General features: G+C 44.3%; 1 protein-coding gene across 14 annotated transcripts in view; it reads right to left on the bottom strand.

Annotated features, from left to right (window-relative positions):
• spag17 (sperm associated antigen 17) overlaps window positions 1-20,078 on the bottom strand; it is a 428,416-nt gene that overhangs the window by 70,417 nt on the left and 337,921 nt on the right. For all 14 annotated transcript variants that reach the window (XM_068040791.1, XM_068040788.1, XM_068040787.1 and 11 more), the window contains 4 exons: window positions 14,981-15,077; window positions 14,199-14,252; window positions 12,171-12,273; window positions 4,405-4,498 (listed from right to left, as the gene is read on the bottom strand). In XM_068040791.1, coding sequence (XP_067896892.1) covers window positions 4,405-4,498; window positions 12,171-12,273; window positions 14,199-14,252; window positions 14,981-15,077 — 348 coding nt within the window. The remainder of the gene's footprint in view (window positions 1-4,404; window positions 4,499-12,170; window positions 12,274-14,198; window positions 14,253-14,980; window positions 15,078-20,078) is intronic.

Here is a 20,078-nt window from a genome sequence, read left to right as displayed (position 1 = left end):
CAAAACTGTAGTGGTGATGTTGGGAATGGCATTAAACAGGAAATTAGACATGCATGTGATAAAGGAACATCTGTAATTATGGGTGAATTTAATCTTCATATAGATTGGGCAAATCAAATTAGTCACAATACCATAGAGGAGGAATTCTTGGAGTGTATACGGGATGGTTTTCTGGACCAATACGTTGAAGAATCAACTGGAGAACAGGCCATCCTAGTTTGGGTATTGTGTAATGAAAGAGGAATAATTGACAATCTGGTGGTGCGAGACCCCTTGGGGACCAGCGACCATAATATGATAGAATTCTTCATCAAGATGGAGAGTGACGTAGTTGATTCTGAGACAAGGGTCCTGAATCTTATTAAAGGAAACTACAAAGGTATGAGGCACGAGTTGGCCATGATGGATTGGGAAACATTACTTCAAGGGATGACGGTGGATAGGCAATGGCAAACATTTAAAGAGCGCATGGATGAACTGCAACAATTGTTTATTCATGTCTGGCGCTAAAGCAAAACGGGAAAGGTAGCCAAACCATGGCTTACAAGGGAAATTAGAAATAGCATTAGATCCAAGGAAGAGGCATATAAATTTGCCAGGAAAAACAACAGACCTGAGGATTGGGAGCAGTTTAGAATTCAGCAAAGGAGGACCAAGGGATTGATTAAGAAGGGGAAAATAGTGTACGAGAGCAAGCTTGCGGAGAACATAACAACTGATTGTAAAAGTTTCTATAGGTATGTGAAGAGAAAAAGATTGGTGAAGACAAATGTAGGTCCCTTACAGTTTGAAACAGGGGAATTTATTATGGGGAATAAAGAAATGGCTGACCAACTAAATGCATGCTTTGGTTCTGTCTTCACAAAGGAGGACACAAATATCATACCAGAAATGTTGGGGAACACAGAGAGAGAGGAACTGAAGGAAATCAGTATTGGTAGAGAAATGGTGTTGGGGAAATTGATGGGATTGAAGGCTGATAAATCCCCAGGGCCTGATGGTATGCATACCAGAGTACTTAAGGAAGTGGCCCTAGAAATACTGGATGCATTGGTGGTCATTTTCCAAGATTCTATAGAGTCTGGAACAGTTCCTACAGATTGGAGAGTAGCTAATGTAACCCACTATTTAAAAAGGGAGGTAGAGAGAAAGCAGGAAATTACAGACCAGTCAGCCTGATGTCGGTAATGGGGAAAATTCTAGAGTCCATTATCAAAGATTTTATAGCAAAGCACTTAGAGAACAGTGGTAGAATCAGGCAGAGTCAGCATGGATTTACGAAAGGGAAATCATGCTTGACAAATCTACTAGAATTCTTCGAGGATGTAACTAGTGGAGTTGATGAGGGGGAGCCAGTGGATGTGGTTTATTTGGACTTTCAGAGGCTTTTGACAAAGTCCCACATAAGAGATTAGCATGTAAAATTAAAGCGCATGGGATTGGGGGTAGTGTATTGTGATGGAAGGCACAATTCAACATGGTGGCTGCTCATCAGAGCCCTTTCCTATCCTGAGTGGCGTGAAACAGGGCTGTGTTCTCGCACCCACACTTTGTGGGATTTTCTTCTCCCTGCTGCTTTCACATGCGTTCAAGTCCTCTGAAGAAGGAATTTTCCTCCGCACAAGATCAGGGGGCAGGTTGTTCAACCTTGCCCGTCTAAGAGCGAAGTCCAAAGTACGGAAAGTCCTCATCAGGGAACTCCTTTTTGCTGACGATGCTGCTTTAACATCTCACACTGAAGAGTGCATGCAGAGACTCATCGACAGGTTTGCGGTTGCCTGCAATGAATTTGGCCTAACCATCAGCCTCAAGAAAACGAACATCATGGGGCAGGACGTTAGAAATGCTCCATCCATCAATATTGGCGACCACGCTCTGGAAGTGGTTCAAGAGTTCACCTACCTCGGCTCAACTATCACCAGTAACCTGTCTCTCGATACAGAAGTCAACAAGCGCATGGGAAAGGCTTCCACTGCTATGTCCAGACTGGCCAAGAGAGTGTGGGAAAATGGCGCACTGACACGGAACACAAAAGTCCGAGTGTATCAGGCCTGTGTCCTCAGTACCTTGCTCTATGGCAGTGAGGCCTGGACAATGTATGTCAGCCAAGAGCGATGTCTCAGTTCATTCCATCTTCGCTGCTTCTGGAGAATACTTGGCATCAGGTGGCAGGACCGTATCTCCAACACAGAAGTCCTCGAGGCGGCCAACATCCCCAGCTTATACACACTACTGAGTCAGCGGCGCTTGAGATGGCTTGGCCATGTGAGCCGCGTGGAAGATGGCAAGATCTCCAAAGACACATTGTACAGCGAGCTCGCCACTGGTATCAGACCCACCGGCCGTCCATGTCTCCGCTTTAAAGACGTCTGCAAACGCGACATGAAATCCTGTGACATTGATCACAAGTCGTGGGAGTCAGTTGCCAGCATTCGTCAGAGCTGGCGGGCAGCCATAAAGACGGGGCTAAAATGTGGCGAGTCGAAGAGACTTAGTAGTTGGCAGGAAAAAAGACAGAGGCGCAAGGGGAGAGCCAACTGTGCAACAGCCCCGACAAACAAATTTCTCTGCAGCACCTGTGGAAGAGCCTGTCACTCTAGAATTGGCCTTTATAGCCACTCCAGGCGCTGCTTCACAAACCACTGACCACCTCCAGGCGCGTATCCATTGTCTCTCGAGATAAGGAGGCCAAAGAAGAAGAAGAAGATTGTGATGGATAGAAAATTGGTTGGCAGACAGGAAACAAAGAGTAGGGACAAATGGGTCTTTTTCAGAATGGCAGGCAGTGACTAGTGGGGTACTGCAGGGATCGGTGCTCGGACCCCAGCTGTTCACAATATACAATAATGTTTTAGAGGAGGGAACTAAATGTATTATCTCCAAATTTGCAGATGACACAAAACTGGGTGGGAGAGTGAGTTGTGAGGAGGATGCAAAGAGGCTTCAGGGTGATTTGAACAAGTTGAGTGAGTGGGCTAATGCATGGCATTAAATGTGAGATTATCCACTTTGGTAGCAAAAACAGGAAGGCAGATTATTATCTGAACGGCTATAAACCGAGAGAGGGGAATATGCAGCGAGACCTGGGTGTTCTTGTACACCAGTCACTGAAGGTAAGCATGCAGGTGCAATAGGCGGTAAAAATGGCAAATGGTATGTTGGCCTTCATCGCGAGAGGATTCCAGTACTGGAGCAGGGACGACTTGCTGCAATTATACAGGGCCTTGTTGAGGCCACACCTGGAATTTTTGGTCTCCTTATCTGAGGAAGGTTGTTCTTGCTTTTGAGGGACTGCAGCGAAGGTTTACCAGACTGATTCCTGGGAGGTTGGGACTGACGTATGAGGAGAGATTGAGTCGGTTTGGATTATATTCATTGGAGTTCAGAAGAGTGTGGGGGCATCTCATAGAAACCTATAAAATTCTAACAGGACCTGACAGGGTAGATGCAGGAAGGATGTTCCCGATGGTGGGGGAGTCCAAAACCAGGGGTCATAGTCTAAGGATACGGGGTAAACGTTTCAGGACAGAGATGAGGAGAAATTTCTTCACCCAGAGAGTGTGAGCCTGTGGAATTTGCTACCACAGAAAGCAGTTGAGACCAAAACTTTGTATGTTTTCAAAAAAGAGTTAGATATAGTTCTTGGGTCTAAAGGGATCAAAGGGTATGGGGCAAAAGCGGGAACAGGCTACTGAGTTGGATGATCAGCCATGATCATAATGAATGGTGGAGCAGGCTCGTAGGGCCGAATGGCCTCCTCCTGCTCCTATTTTCTATGTTTCTCTGTTAAAACAGACTTCAGAGGTAGCCAATCAAACCCATGAAAGAATATTAAACTGCTGTTAAGGTATTTCAAAAATTAAATGAGCTGCATAATTTATTATTTTTCTCTTGGTTCTCTGAAAGACCCTTTAAAATAAGAGGACAGTAAATTTCAACTTGCATTCTTTTATATTACAAAATATTACAAATGGCAAATTCTTGGATTCCTACATTATGGGTACCCAAAGATTTAAATCCGCTATTTGTTTTTACAGAGTGAAAAGAAGACATCAGAGACAGGAGAACTTGGGCACTGCAGTAATGTAACTCTGAGGTTGGGACAGCGAGCCAGTGTAAAAATTCTGCTGCAACAATCAGTACAGTTGAGATATGCATGCAGTGACCCTATCATGAACTCTATGCCAATGAAATAGCAGTTTCTTTAGGTGTCACAGCAGTTTCACCTCAACCTCATGAAAGATTTTTAGCATTTCTCAGATTCTACATACTTCAAAGTACCTTTTGAAATAAAGCTGCTCAATCGTAATTTTACATGAGAATTACAGGGTTTTATGATTCCTCATGAGATAACCTCAAAGTAGATCTGATCCCTTGGTTATTGTGAAGTCTTATACCACTTACCTGTATTAGGGGCAGCTGAACCATTAAATCCCTCTGGCACCTTCATCCTTTGACTCATTGGAAATGACTTTGGTAAATAATCCATCTCATGACCCTAGAAAAATAAATTTTTGTAACCTAAGACTTTTACTTGGAACGTAGGAGCAGGAGTAGGCCTTTCAGCCCATCGAGCCTGCTCTGCCATTCAATACGATCATGGCTGATCATCCACCTCAATGCCCTTTTCCCACACTAACCCCATATCGCTTTATGTCATTGGTATTTTGAAATCTGTCTGGTATTTATATTTAGAAATCTGTCAATCTCTGCTTTAAACATACTCAATGACTAAGCTTCCACAGCCCTCTGGGGTATAGAATTCCAAAGATTCATAACCCTCTGTGTAAAGAAATTTCTCCTCATCTCTGTCATAAGTGGCTTCCCCCTTATTTTGAAATTGTATCCCCTGGTTCTACACTCCCCAACCAGGTGAAACATCTTACCTGCATCTACCTTTTTAAGAATTTTGTAGGTTTCAATGAGATCACCTCTCATTCTTCGAAACGCTAGAGAATACAGGCCCAGTTTCCCCAATCTCTCTTCATAGGCCAGTCCCACCATCCTGGGAACAGGTCTGATGAACCTTAGTTGCACTCCCTCAATGCAATAATATCCTTCCTAAGGTAAGGGGACCAAAACTGCACACACTACTCCAGGTGCGGTCTAACCAAGGTTCTATACAATTGAAGCAAGATTTCACTACTCCTGTACTCAAATCTTCTTGTGATCGTGGCTAAAATACCATTAGCCTTCCTAATTGCTTGCTGCGCCTGCATGTTAGCTTTCAGTGACTTATTGACGAGAACACCCAGGTCCCCTCGTACATCTACACTTTCTAATCTCTTACCATTTAAGAAATACTCTGCACATCTGTTCCTCCTACCAAAGTGGATAACCTCACATTTTTCCACCTTATATTCCATCTGCCATGTTCTTGCCCATTCACTTAACCTGTCCAAATCCCCTTGAAGCCACTTTGCATCTTCCTCACAACACACATTCCCACCTAATTTTGTGTCATCTGCGAACTTGGAAATATTACATTTGGTTCCCACATCCAAACCATTGATATATATTGTGAACAGCTGGGGCCAAGTACTGATCATTGCGGTACTGCACTGGTCACAGCCAGTTACATAGCCCACCTTCATTGAAATATATTTGTAATGCATGGTAAATTAAGAAATGTACTTTCTATTTGAAGTACTCCACCATTCTATACTATAGGAAAATAATGGCTTAGAAATTCGGATGCACGTCTTTTTTGGGTGCATATGGGACACAGAGTACAATTATTGTACTTGAATGGTGACGTCAGAGGCAGGCAATTTTCGGCCTTGGGACTTGTTTCCATCAACTTAGTGATGTGCAAAGAGTCAATGAGGATTAGACCACTGTAACACTAGGAAACTGAGGACTGGATCGGAGGCCAGGATCGTAAAAATCAAAAGCCGGGCCGAGGCAGAAGTGGATAGAAAGACTGGAGGCCAGGATTCCGGGGCTATGGTGGGGGTTGAGGGGGGGGGGGGGGGGGTGGAGGGGGGGTGGGAATGGTTGATGGTGAGGTGAGATAGGAAAGAGTAAATCAGGGGTCAGTTTGGGGGGGAGGGAAGAGATCATAGGTCTGATCAGGAGAAGGAAGAGATCTGAGGTTGGGTCGGCGGGAGAGGGGAAGTTGGAGATCGGGTGGAGAGAGAAGGGCAGAGAGCTGTGAGGCTGAGTCATGGTGGGGGATGGAGGTAGCGGGGTGGGGGTTGGGGAAGAGATCGGAGACAAGGTCATGGGTGGAAGGGGAAGCATTGGAAGTCAGGTTCTGGGGGAAAAGACAGATCGGAGGCCGGGTCCTGGGGCATAGCGAGAATATGGTGTGGGTTGGTGACTCCCTTGTTTAAATGTGGTGTTAGGAGGAACACTTCTGCTCTTCCCAGCTACACAATCATGTAGGTATTTTTCAAAAACTTATTTTGTTTGTGGCAACCTACAGGCTGTCCCAAAGTCTGATTTTATTTAGTGCAATCTATCTAGTAGTGGGGGTCTCAAGCGTATGCAAAGCGCCTAACATCTGTTTCAGGCATGGACATTGCACAATGATTTTTTTTGTCCTTTCCCAATACGGTGGACAGCACATTTGTGTCTGAAAATGTCAGGTACAAACTTGCCGTGCTGGGGGCTTAGAAGCCTGTTGGCACAGTGCAGCCAAATTTTGAGGCCAATATATGTATGCAGTAGATTTTTTTTTGAATTACTAGTATTGAAGTCCATATGTTGAATCTCTCTCCCTGTTCTCTACTCTGATTAATTTTTGACAAACAATGTATCCTTGCGTCCTGCAGCAACAACAGGCGAGCCAATCTGGAGCCACTAGATCTTGGGAAATCATGTTCCTGGGTTGGGAATACATTTTCCTAATGTCCAGAAACTCCAGACCAGCTTTTAGGCTGGTGTAAAGGCAAAGTTTTCAATGGTTACTTGGGGCTGCTCCAAAAAACAGGGGAACGCTCCTCAACGTAACCAAATGACATAGTAGAGATGAAGATTCAACTTAATAGTCTCCATTGAGATAATGTTTTGAAATGAAAATGTTAAATACATTTCTCCTGAGTATATTAAATTGCTGTACAAAATGGGGGAATACTTTGAATTGAAATGTTTGTCACTTGTGTAGTGAAATCAGTTGCCCACAAGAGTTTAAAAATTAAGTTAAAGAAGGAACTTGCATTGATATGGCGCCTTTCACATCCTCAGGAAATTCCAAAATACTACACAACCAGTGAAGTACTTTTGAAGTGTAGTCATTGTTGTAAGGAGTAGGTACAAGGAGTAGGTAAGGAGTAGCCATTGTTGTTGGGAGTAGGTACAAATTTGCCTCGCACACCCAGGGTATTCCACTTGAGTCCCCTCTCAGACTTGGCACCTGCATGAACACAGCAACGGTGGATGGGAGGCCCAGGGCTAAGAGATAGAGAGACAGCGAGAGACTACACATCTCCTGGGAGGTGGTCACCGAGCTGTGTGCCATGATGGTGGATGATCTGAGCCCTATGGGGAGGGCGGGCACCCACACCTGTCATGTTGAAGGTCATTGTGACGCTGAATTTTTCAGGATCATTCCAGAAAGCTTCTGGGGATATCTGTGGGATTTCACAGTCTGCTGCTCATTGATGCGTCAAGGTGGTCACCAATTCTATGTTCAAAAGGATCAGCCAATGCATGCAGTTTTTCGCCGATCTGGACTGTCAGGCTGAGGGGACAGTACAATTTGGGGCCCATCGCTGGATTCCCCCAGGTGCAGGGTGTCATCGACTGCACGCATGTGGTCATCAAGCCTCCCACAGACAAGACATTGGCCTTCATCAACAGGAGGGGCTTCCAATCGCTCAACAGACAACTGGTCTACGACCACTACAAGCAGATCCTTCGAGTCTGTGCAAGATCCCTGGGAAGCTGTCACGACATCTACATACTAAGGCAATATCAAGCGACTGACCTTTTCAGGCCCCCTGCATGCCTTCAAGGATGGATGCTGGGTGACAAGGGATACCCACTGAAGAAATGGCTACCGACGGTTGTGAGGACCCAAGCACAGATGTAGAGGAGAGATACAATAGCTGCCACAGGACAACTCAAGCGACCATCGAAAAGGCCATAGGCCTGCTGAAGTTCTCATGAGCCTTACTTACACACCCAGTCAATCCAATAGATCTTCCACCTTCTGCAGACCTGTTGTCAATTCCTTGATTACCCTTACCATTCCCCTGGAGCTGTCATCACATGAGGCTAATGCATGGGAAATGTATTGACCTTACCTAGTGTGCTCTTTCCCATCACACACTTTGCAGGAGCCAGAAAACTGTTAATGGCCCAGTAATGTTTAATAAAGTAAAGGATCCTTTCAGTGGTGTACAATTTCACAATTCGCTTAAAACAAATGCACACCTAGGTGACATCTAACATCAAAATGTTGTCCTAAGCCCAACCATCATCAGCTGATTCATCAATGACCTTTCTTCAATCATAAGGTCAGAAGTGGGGATGTTCGCTGATGATTGCACAATGTTCAGCACCATTTGTGACTCCTCAGATACTGAAGCGGTCTGTGTAGAAATGCAGCAAGACCTGGACATTATCCAGGCTTGGGCTGATAAGTGGCAAGTAACATTCGCGCTACACAAGTGCCAGGCAATGACGATCTCCAACAAGAGAAAATCTAACCATCTCCCTTGATATTCAATGGCATTACCATTGCTGAATCCCCCACTATCAACATCCTAGGGGCTAGCATTGACTAGAAACTGAACTGGAGTAGCCATATAAATACCGTGGCTACAAGAGCAGGTCAGAGGCTAGGAATCCTGAGGCGAGTAACTCACCTCCTGACTTCCCAAAGCCTGTCCACCATCTACAAGGCACAAGTCAGGAGTGTGATGGAATACTCTCCACTTGCCTGGATGGGTGCAGCTCCAACAGCACTCAAGAAGCTCGACACCATCCAGGACAAAGCAGCCCGCTTGATTGGCATCCCATCTACAAACATTCACTCCCTCCACCACCGACGCACAGTGGCAGCAGTGTGTACCATCTACTAGATGCACTGCAGCAATGCACCAAGGCTCCTTAGACAGCACCTTCTAAACCCGCGACCTCTACCAACTAGAACGACAAGGGCAGCAAATGCATGGGAACACCACCACCTGCAATTTCCCCTTCAAATCACACACCATCCTGACTTGGAACTATATCGCCGTTCCTTCACTGTCGCTGGGTCAAAATCCTGGAACTTCCTTCCTAACAGCACTGTGGGTATATCTACCCCAAATGGACTGCAGCGGTTCAAGTAGGCAGCTCACCACCACCTTCTCAAGGGCAATTAGGGATGGGGAATAAATGCTGGCCTAGCCAGCGACGCCCACATCCCTGAATGAATAAAAAAAAGAATCTAACCCAGTGAAACCCAAGTGCAGCTCGGTGGACATTTGCACATGCTTGAGTGTGCTCCTACTGAGCTATTAGCTGATGTGGAGGCAGGCTGCTGACCTTTCTGCTCCATGGCTTTCAAAGACCATGACAGTGGTCCTCTAGTTGATTGAGGCCTGGAGGTCTAGGCCTACTGACGGCCTCCTTCACAGGTCCAGCAGCTCCCTCTCTCTCTGCGGCTTCATGAGGTGCTGGCATCACCATCAGAGGGGTTGAGGAGCTGCAGTCCACACCAGGAGCAGCATGAGAGGAGTCCCCAGACGCTGCAGACAGCCACGTCTCCACACTTTCAGGGCACACTTGGCCCTCCCTGCTTACCTGAGACGTCCGAGGACCTGATGATGGTTCCAGGTTTGGGAGACTTGTCCCGCTCGTGCCCAGCTATTTCTCCACAGAGCTCATGGAAGTGGCAATGGCATGTAGGCCACACATCTCTGGCATCCACTTAGTGCTTCTGGACATGGTTCTCCATGAGGATTGCCAATCTCTCAATGGAGGAAACCATGCGTGCATACGCCAGAGACATGGTGGCACTCATGGTCTGGATGGGCTCCTCCATCATCCGCACATGGGTACGCATAGCCCTCTGGAAGCTCTGCCAGATGTTCCCGCACCTCACGCTGCAGCCCCAGTATTTGCTGCTTTGTGGATGACTCCAGAGGCATGTCATCAGCCTGAAGCTGAACATCGCCGGGCCCTCCCACAGTCCTCAGAGTGTAAGTGACCTTGGCTATCACTGCCTCTGTCAGCTGCTCTGGCATATCTGTTCTGTGCTTACCAGATTGTGATACTGTGACTAACCGCATGCAACTACCCACTGACGTGAGAGTATCTGCGCCAGTGAAGGATGTGGGAGAATGATGTGACGGTGCACCCTCTGAGGTCTCTTCCTTTTCAGAGGTAAGGGTCTGTTTCTTAGGCTTTGGTGGCTGGCCATTCTTTTCTATGACCTGCACGAGAAATAAGACTGATGAGAAGTCTCTACACTTGACAGTGCATCCTTCTAACTCCTTATCATCTGGAGCTCTATGTGAGCAGTGGTGCACACTTGGGCACAATGCTTTGTGTTCACCTATCCATTAAGCCTCTCACTCTCTCAGGGCTGCACACTCATCTCACCATCTGCAATAGCCTTGCCTGCCTCCATTACAAGCAGCTCTACTGTCCCTTCCTCCATGGGAGTGAGGATGGCCATGTAGGTCACGCTGCCTCTTGTTCTTGACATTTCTGATGCATTATGAGCTCTCTTCTCCTGCAGGCATATACATTTCCATTGTTAGTCACCCATCAAAGAGAGAATGATTCCTATGACTGTCTAATGTGGTGCCACGGACATGCCTCCTGCATGCGACCAATCAGCACTGGCTGTGCAGCAGTTACCTCTGCCTGACCAGTGTCCTGCAAAGAGAGACTGACATGCATCTGACAACCAATGCTGATGCCTGGTCATCTCCGCTGACAGGGTGGGCAGCCCCTTCTCCTATCTCTTATTCACTTTCAGTCACATTTAAGGCTGCAAGGTCATTATTCTCTTTCGGCACACCAGCCAGGTACAAGGGACAAACCCACAGCTGCTGACCTCCTCTGCAACCTCCATCCAGGCCTGCTTGGTCTGCTGTTGCAGTCTTCTCCTGCTGTCCTAGGGGAACAGGACTTCCCTCCGTTCTCTTACAGCCTGGAGGACTACCTCCAGGCAGGCATCGCTGAATCTTGGGGTGACTCTTGAAAGAGCTACTGCCATATCTTTGATTTGTACTGCTGCCGAGGTTCTTTCATCGCTCCCTCCAGGGCTGCTGCATTATCCTGTGTGCCTCTAAAATGAACACCTAACTACATAGGATAAAAGCAAAATACTGCAGCTGCTGGAAATCTGAAATAAAAACAAAAAGTGCTGGAAATACTCAGCAGGTCAGGCAGCATCTGTGAGTAACAGGGAAACTCTGCTTCTCTCTCCACAGATGCTGCCAAACCTGCTGAGTATTTCCAGCACTTTCCATTTTTATAACCATCTACATAGATCAGAATTAACATCAAATTTCACAACATTAGTCACACCCACCTCCATAGCATTTATGAATAATGTAAACAAAAATATGCAAATCAATCCGATGGAGCTCTACTAGTTATTCCACACAGATAGAGCTTTCTCCATTTACCTCTGTTTTCTATTACTTAACTAATTTTCTATCCATCCAGCTATTTACCAGTAATAGCAGATGCTTTTGTCCTCTTTAAATGTTTGAACTATTGAATCTTATCAAATACCTTCTAAAAATCACCTATATTTTAGGAGTCATTCTATGATTCTCAGTGGGAAGCCACATATGCAGACAGTGTGGTTCAGAGACAGAGCTATAACAAAATAATACAGATTCTCCAATCTGGGCTCCCTGTGACAGGCTCTCAACTGGAAGTTCATAGATATCCCTTACATTCCCTAAATATCCCTCATCCATTAATTTAGTCATCTTCTCAGAGAATTCTAGCAAGCTTGTGAAGCATGACCTATTGTTTCTAAAATCATGATGACTTCACCTTATAACCTCAATATTCCTTGGTTTACTTTCAGTTGTTAGGGATTTTGCTAAAAGAAATTTTTTGGAGGAACATGCAATTTGTTCTATTTTGAATAATCTGGTGTTGTATGTAAATGAAGATGCTCATCTTCTGATCAATGAAAAAAAGTTACACATTTAAAGGAATGCCTTAATTTTGTGATAAAAATTTAAAAAGGAAAACTGCAATAATAATACCTGGGCTAAGTCAAAGGCCTTGCACAGATCAGACTGAAAGTATGATGGGACAATCATGTTCTTCAGAGCTAGTTTGGTTCCTTTTACTTCATCAAGCTCTTCCCTGTCGGTACAAAGATACAGTAGTTTTGAACTATATAATATATTATCACATCTGATGTAATTTACACTCACTGACAGTATCCAGTTGTACAACATGTAAGGTTATCAGTGGTCAGAATCTGATAACATCATATAAAAACACCTTCTATGTTTTGGACTCCTTTGGAAGTTGTTACAGTATTTTTGACAAAGCAATCTTAAAATTGTTTTACAATAATGATTTCTGTCAACTAATGATCCAATCATTTATCTAGGAAATCTGTTAATTCTTATTTTATTTCTTGTTATACATTATCATATATATGTATTAGAAACCATGATTAGTCCTGAATTCAAGCAAACTCACCACTTAAAAATATTTATCATTACACAAGATTGTAAATAATGATTGCCAATAGTCTACAGGCCATGTGTGGTAATACTGCTGAAAATATCAAAATGAGTGCTTAGAATTAGCTGCTCCAGTATAATTCTGTAGCTGGAAGAATGTTTGGGAAAATCCAAATGGTTAGTTTAGATTTGATTTTTTTCCCATTGTTATAACTCTGAATACCTTGAACCCAAAATCTAAACTGTAAGTTATTGGCCAACAGGGAAAATAACATTCAGTAGTCAGTTGGGGGTTTGGATGTATATTCTATACCTAATTCCAAAAGTGTAAGTTGCTTCTTTTGATCCTCAATGGTATGCAAGATAACAGAGAACGCTCATCTATGCTGAGGAAAACAGTCACTTGATCTGTAAAATACTTGTTTTTTTTTCGTTCATGGGATGTGGACGTCACTGGCAAGGCCAGCATTTATTGGCCATCCCTAATTTTGCCCGAGTAGATAGTGGTGCAGTCTTGAACCGCTGCAATCCGTGTAGTGTTGGTACACCCACAGTGCTGTAAAGGATGGAGTTCCAGATTTTCACATGAATGTGCATATGTTAACTCTAGTGTCTGAACAGGGCAAAATTGGAGTATTTTGTGATTTCATGGAACCTGGCTCATTCAAATCACTTCTCTTTTAAACACAAACTTTACATTGCACTTAGGATTGTATGGTTACTCAGTAAGATGATGCAAAATTGTTAAATCAAAATGTAAATTCTTTGTTGCTCGCAAATCACCATTTGTGATTACTTGGCTCATGCTGTCACAAAAACACGTGATTTGTATGCGTTGTTGTGCGTGCTGACTTTGTCTTTCGAAAGATGTGGAAGTGGCTTGCACTTGGTAGCACGAATTGTTGCAGCATTGTTGTGCTGGGAAGGAGGAGACTGTATGCAGAAATGTTAATTCACAGGCTAGATAAGTCAGTTTGGAGTCAAGTTGTGAGTTGCTTGAATTCATACTAACCATGGATTCCAATACATATATATGCCTCCTGTATAAGTGTGTATGAAGGTTTCTTGCAGCTGATAGTGGGTTGTACTCCATGTTCCCTTTATGCTGCTGCTGCAGCTCTTACCCTTGTTCCCATGGAGATCTTCCTCCTCCACCAGGACCTCCATGACGAGGCTCATTAGTTACACAAACTGTGTACCATCATTATTACGATTAGATGATCTCCCCATGACTTTGTAAATTGTAGTGGGGTCAATGCTGGAGGTCACTGGGAGGTCCTGGCACTTGCACTGGGATTGATGACTCAGTTGTCTTCAGGGCCAATGAATTTAACTAGTCTTATATCAGAATATTTGGATAGGCCGGAGAAATCAACTGCTTGGTAGGGTAGACAGCAATGGAATTATAAGGAATAATTAGTGTTCTGTGAGAAACATGTATCATTATATTTATGCATTAATTAGAAGCAACTGAATTGGTGGCCTGGAAAGCAATAGCTTTCTGATTTCTAAGGAACAGCTCCTATCATATTTTCTTTAAATTAGCACCGTCCTTGTTTTTATACAATTGTCTTTCCTTGCTTAACTTATTGTTACCTGAATTGTTCCAATCTTTGTGGCCACCGCCATATCTGGTTTTGCCTTTCGTTGCTACAAAAAAGAGAAAAGAGAAATTAAGGTATGGAATATTAAAATCACTAATATATTCATATATATGTAATCCTAGGCTTGTTTTGATCCAGATGTGCTTGCTGTAAGCAAAAGTTGTGTGCAATGGATTATTGCTCAACTTTTTGGCACAGAAAGCAAACTCATGATGTAATAAACAGAGCAATATGAACAAATACAGTTCTTTAAATTTGAGACCGTGATTAAAGTACCAGATTTATAATAAAAATAGCAGATTGGAAATTTTCATCAGAAATATATATTTTGCTTAAATAAAAGCAAAACACAGCCAAAGTCTTGCAGGTGATAGGTAAATTGGCTGTTGTAAATTGCCCCTAGTGTAGGTAGGTGGTAGGGAATATGGGATTACTGTAGGGTTAGTATAAATGGGTGGTTGCTGGTCGGCACAGACTCAGTGGGCCGAAAGGGCCTGTTTCAGTGCTGTATCTCTAAATAAAATAAAATAAAATAAAATACTGCAGATGCTGGAAATCTGAAATAATAACAAGAAATGCTGGAAATACTCAGCAGGTCTGGCAGCATCTGTGGAGAAAGAAGCAGAGTTAACCCCTGATGAAGGGTCACTGACCTGAAATGCTAACTCTGCTTCTCTATGTTTTGATGTCATTGAGTGGCTCAGTATCACTTTTGTGGTATGGAAAATAAAGAAAGAGGACCATCAAAACTCTGTGAAAGTTGGATTGCCATACCTTTCCAAGTTTACTTTAGTCCATTCACATGTTGCCATCTCAGGTGTGGTCTTGAAAGTGGATCCTACAGCATTCTCATAAATTGCGGCTACATCAACTGTAAGATATAACAAAGTTAGATGATATGTAGAAACTGTCAGATTTATTAAGTCACACTAAATTACATTTGCTTCGACTACTTGTTGTTTCCATTGGTCCATGCTAAGTCATAATTTATTTGGATTTACTGTACTAATTGCTTAGTCTATGATTTAACATGTTTAAACTGCATAGGAAACTAATAATGAGGACAAAGTACTTGTAGAAATCTGTAGATTCCTCTGATAGCTGTTATTAATTCCACAAGCAATTTGCTATTACTATAGATCATGTTAAACTACTACTAGACAGGTATAGATTCAGCTGAGTTAGGGAAATGCTATGACTCCACAGCAGGAATGTGGATGTGGACGGTCCTTCCGCCTAAATTGAACATAACAACAGAGTCATGAAATAACCAAACAGCATGTAGTTGTCAGGTTCAGAAATCAAGTGCAATAAAATTTTAAGGATCAGATTTTGTGCTGTATTTAATGGCTCCTCTCACTCAGACAGGAAATGTTGGTGGGAAGAAAAATGGGTGTAACATTGATGAAAATGAATACAGCACAAAATCTGACCCTTAAATTTTGTTCCTTCAATCCTATTTCAGTGATGAAGAGCTATAGAGGATGAAGGCTTCATGGCAGCTGCCAGGGTAGTGAGCACACACATGCATAAAGCTCTTGTGGTTGCATACCAGCTGAACGTTTAGACAGTGGAAGCCTTTCCTGTTGATAAATCTCACTGGCCGTTGGCTCGGTGCCTTGATCGCCACAAGGGTACAATCGATGATGCCCTACACCTGTGGGAATCCAGTGATTGGAGGTGAATCTCACTGCCCTTTGCGCCTGCAAGGCCCCATCTGTTTGAAATTGTACGTACTGCCCAGCTCTTGTAAATAAGGCATCAGTGACCTGTGAGATGCAATGGTGTGCTGCTGCTTGAGATACGCCACTAAAGGCGAAGAAGCTCAAGGCCAGAGCAACTTTCATGGCTACTGGCAGGGCATGGCGAGCAGTACTGCGAGGTCTGAGGTCTTTCTCAACGAGGACACAAATCTCAGTTACCATCTGCCTAGATAGGCACAGTCTCCTGCAGCATTGATTCCCTGACATGTCCAGGTAGCTTCTTCTTTGGTAGTACACTCAATGTTGAGGATGTTGATCCTCATTGCTACTTGTCCCTATCTCTTTGTACCTTAATTTCATTGTTCAGGTCCTTTCTCCGCCTTCACCTGGTCTTATTGTAACAGGGTTTTAATTTTAAACACACCGTGTTTTGAGCTCCCCCTTGGAGAATCCTTGTTCGCAGTTTTCCAATTATAAGGCAAAGAAATGAGCACAAACCAGGCTTTCTTAGGTTTAAAGAGGAAAAGTGCAATTTACTAAAACTTAAACTCTAATTCAGTTATTGCCTATGGATGCACACCACGCCCCATGCCAGCATGCATGTGTGATACGCACAAGCAAATAGAGCAGAAAAGAGCAAACGAAAAATAGTGTAGAGGTTTGAGGCAATCTCTGAAGAGGGGTTTTTGTTACTATGCTTCGAGCTCGCTATAGTCCTTGCTTGTAGGTAGATCTTGCTTTTTGTTGGGGCCCAGTATTCTTCTTAAATCTTGTCCATTGAGAAAGACTTTTTTCTCTTGGGGTTCATATGTCTTCAATGGATTCCGAAGCTGCTGAGAACGAGATGAGAGTAAACAGGAGAGAGATATTTTCCAGTCCAGGAGCAAACAGCTTTCGGTCTTCAAACACTGTTTCTCCAATTTAAAACTCCCCGAGTTAGCCAGCAGGTGGTCATGTGACCGACTGGTTTGACCAGGTCTCTTCTGTGTATTGGGGCAGAGACGGTTCCTTTGTTCCAACACTGTCTGCTAGTATGAAAAAAAATGTCTTTCCAGCCAGGGGCTTGCCAACTCCTTTTAATAGGCCTTCTTTTCTTCCCAGCAACAATTTTAAAATTTAATGTCCATGTGACAAAATATATGTGCCTCATTCTTGGCAGGTTGGGGCCTACATGATACCTCCACACCCAGGGGAATGAAATGTGATTTGAAAAAAAAAGGTGCATTTCATCAAAAGGTTTGAGAGAAATATAAGATACAGAAAGAAAAACCATGCATTTCTCTCATTCATTTTCATTCATTAATCAATCTTAAAGCCAATTAAAAGTTGTCTTTTCTGGGTGCCAGTGCTGCTTTAATTTCCCCTTTTTTTGGAATCCCAGTAGCCATGTGGTTCTTTGGGGAAGCTTTTCTTCTGTTTGCCCATTGCCATGACTGCCTAGGGTTTTGTTCTTGTTGAGGTAATGTTTTTTCCAGGAGAGTTAGTAGTGGGCGGTCTATCCTGAACGCTCTTTCAGTGCTTTGCTGAGTCATGCCAAAGCTTTTGACTTCAGGGGATGGGTGGTTCCCTTTTCCTCTGACTGTGGGGAAGGATTCTTTGTTAATCACCCCTTTGTTCTACTGCACTCCTGCCTGCAGGTATGTATGTAGATTCTACTGCACTCCCCTGTGGCACTTTGACTAGGTGAGGCATCACCCTCATGATTTCTGTACCCCCTAGAGGTCTCTTCTTGCCTCTGCAGGTTCCTGTAAAAGCTCTTAGCAGTTCTGGTGGGATGCTTCTAGACTCTGCATTTACATAGGACGATGTGGGGTCTAACTTTTCACATTTTTTGGGGTTGGCTGACCGGACAGTAGGGGTTTTCATCTGGGATTCCTCCCGGACTTCCTTTAATCCGGCCTCTTGGTCCCTTTTTCCCCTTCTCTTTCTAAACTTTTGACAGCTGTGTGTCTGCCTGTCCCCTTTTGTTCTCGGTGGGGGTCCCTTACTTTCACCAGCCCTCTGTTGCAGGGTCCTCTTAACACCGGTACAGGACTTAGGGGTTCAGGGTTCACTGTAGGTTGGGGTTTCCCCTCAAACTGGCAGATGTGGCAACTCCTGCAGTACTCCACCACATCTTTGTGGAGTTTTGGTCAGTCAAACTGCTGTCCTATGCAGGCTTTGGTCTTTTGTATACTGGCATGTACAGCCACTATAGTCTTCTGGCCTCTTCTTAATTTTTCTCCCCGATATCTCTGTGGCACCACTAACTGGTGAACTACTGTCCAATCCTTGCCCTCAGGTCTGTGAGGGGAACTCCATTTCCTCATCAGTACCTCATTCTTTAAATAGTAGCAATCAGGGACTCCCTCTGCTTCACTTTCAGACTGGGTAGCCTGTGCTAACTCTCACAATACTGGGTCAGCTCGCTGAGCCACAGATAGGGAAAATCCACTTAATTCATTTCCTGGGTCTCCTAACTTGCCAAAGATAGTCTTGGACAGGCACACCTCATGGTCATCTGCCTGCAGTGCCAATGCAGTCTCCTCTGGGGGAGCTGGTTTGATCATGACCTGATCCACTACACATTCAGGGAAACTACAGGGGGCCGTCTCTGGCCACTGCCCTGTCTCTCTGACCTCCTGCGGTCTTTCTTTCACTACCCGCGGGACTACTACCTTCACCCCCGCCAGATCATTACCTAGGAGCAGGTTAACCCTGTCCACAGGCAAACGAGGGACAATCCCTACGGTCACCGGTCCCGAAACTAGGTCGCACTCCAGGTGCACCCGGTATACAGGTACAGGCATGCACTTCCCTCCAATACCATTCACCACCATTTTGGTGTTCACTGCACTCTCTGGGGGAAAGGTCAGGCCTTTTCCCAGTAAAAGGGATCTAGTGGCCCCTGTGTCCCTGAGAATCACTATGGGCTTGCTTGCCCCACTCCAGGGGTATGGGGCTACTTTCCCTTCAGATCCAAAACCCTGATAACCTTCAGGAATCCTATTAACTTTTCCTGCACTGGCCGTAGTAAGCTTCCTGGGTTGCACTCTTACTGCAGTTAAAGCCACAGCTTATTCTGCTGGGCTTTCCATCAGGATCCTATCTTCACTGAGTGGGCGTGCCCTGATTAACCCTACCGTTTTCCCTTTAGTTTCCAGCAGTCAGCCTTTAAATGCCCTGCCTTATTACAATGCAAGTACGCGGGTCTCCAGGTCTTACTCTTGCTCACAGCACCTTCTTTTTTGGCTGGCGGAGGGCCTCCTGTGTCTCCTGCTTTCCTTTCTCTCCCAGAACTTCCTGGGCGGAGATCACCGTCCCACCCTTTGTCCTTTTTGGATTTGTGGGGGTGATTAGAAAAGGTTCTCCCCGGGAAACCGACTTATAAATTAAAGCAAACTCATCGGCCAGAACGGCTGCTTGCCGGGCTCTCTGAACCTGCTGCTCCTCTACATGGGTTTTTATTGAGAGTGGGAGAGAGTTTTTAAATTCCTCTAACAGGACTACTTCCCTGAGATTCTCATAGATGAGCTGTATTTTTAAAGCCCTCAACCACTGGTCAAAAGCCATCTGCTTACTTCTTTCAAATTCCAGATAAGTTTGATTAGCTTGCTTTTTGATGGTTCTAAACTTTTGGCGCTATTCTTCGGGTACTAATTCATATGCCTCGAGGATAGCATTTTTGGTCAGTTCATAATTTGATGAACTCTCATCTGGCAACAAGGAATAAAGCTCAGGGGCTTTTCCAGTTAGCTTGCTTTGTAGTAAAAGAGACCAGGTTTCAGCTGGCCATTTTAGCTGCTTCGACAGTTTCTCAAAAGGCACAAAAAATGCTTCCACATCTTCCTCATTGAATTTTGGGATTAGTGGAGAGAGTTTTTAGCAATTTTGTACCCAGCCCTGCATTACGTTCCTCCATATTGGGTATGTTTTCACTGGGGTTACTCTGTTGCCCCCTAGTTAACTCAAGCCACTTCAGCTCTCTTTCTTCGGATTTTTTCTGGAATATTTGTTCTCTCTATCTCTCCTACCTCTCTCTTTTTCTCTCCTGTCTTTCTGTTTCTTCACGTTTCTTCTGGAAGGCTCTCTCTTTCTCCCTCTCCTGCCTCTCTCTCTCTTTTTCCTGTCTCTCCCTTTCTCTTTCTCTGTCTTCTAATTCAAGTTTCCTTTGTTCCAATTGTAACTTT

This window comes from Heterodontus francisci, chromosome 10 (genome assembly GCF_036365525.1).
Source record: "Heterodontus francisci isolate sHetFra1 chromosome 10, sHetFra1.hap1, whole genome shotgun sequence".
NCBI lineage: Eukaryota > Metazoa > Chordata > Chondrichthyes > Heterodontiformes > Heterodontidae > Heterodontus > Heterodontus francisci.
The sequence above is the reverse complement of the archived record's forward strand: the minus strand, read 5'-3'. Positions and strand labels throughout refer to the sequence as shown.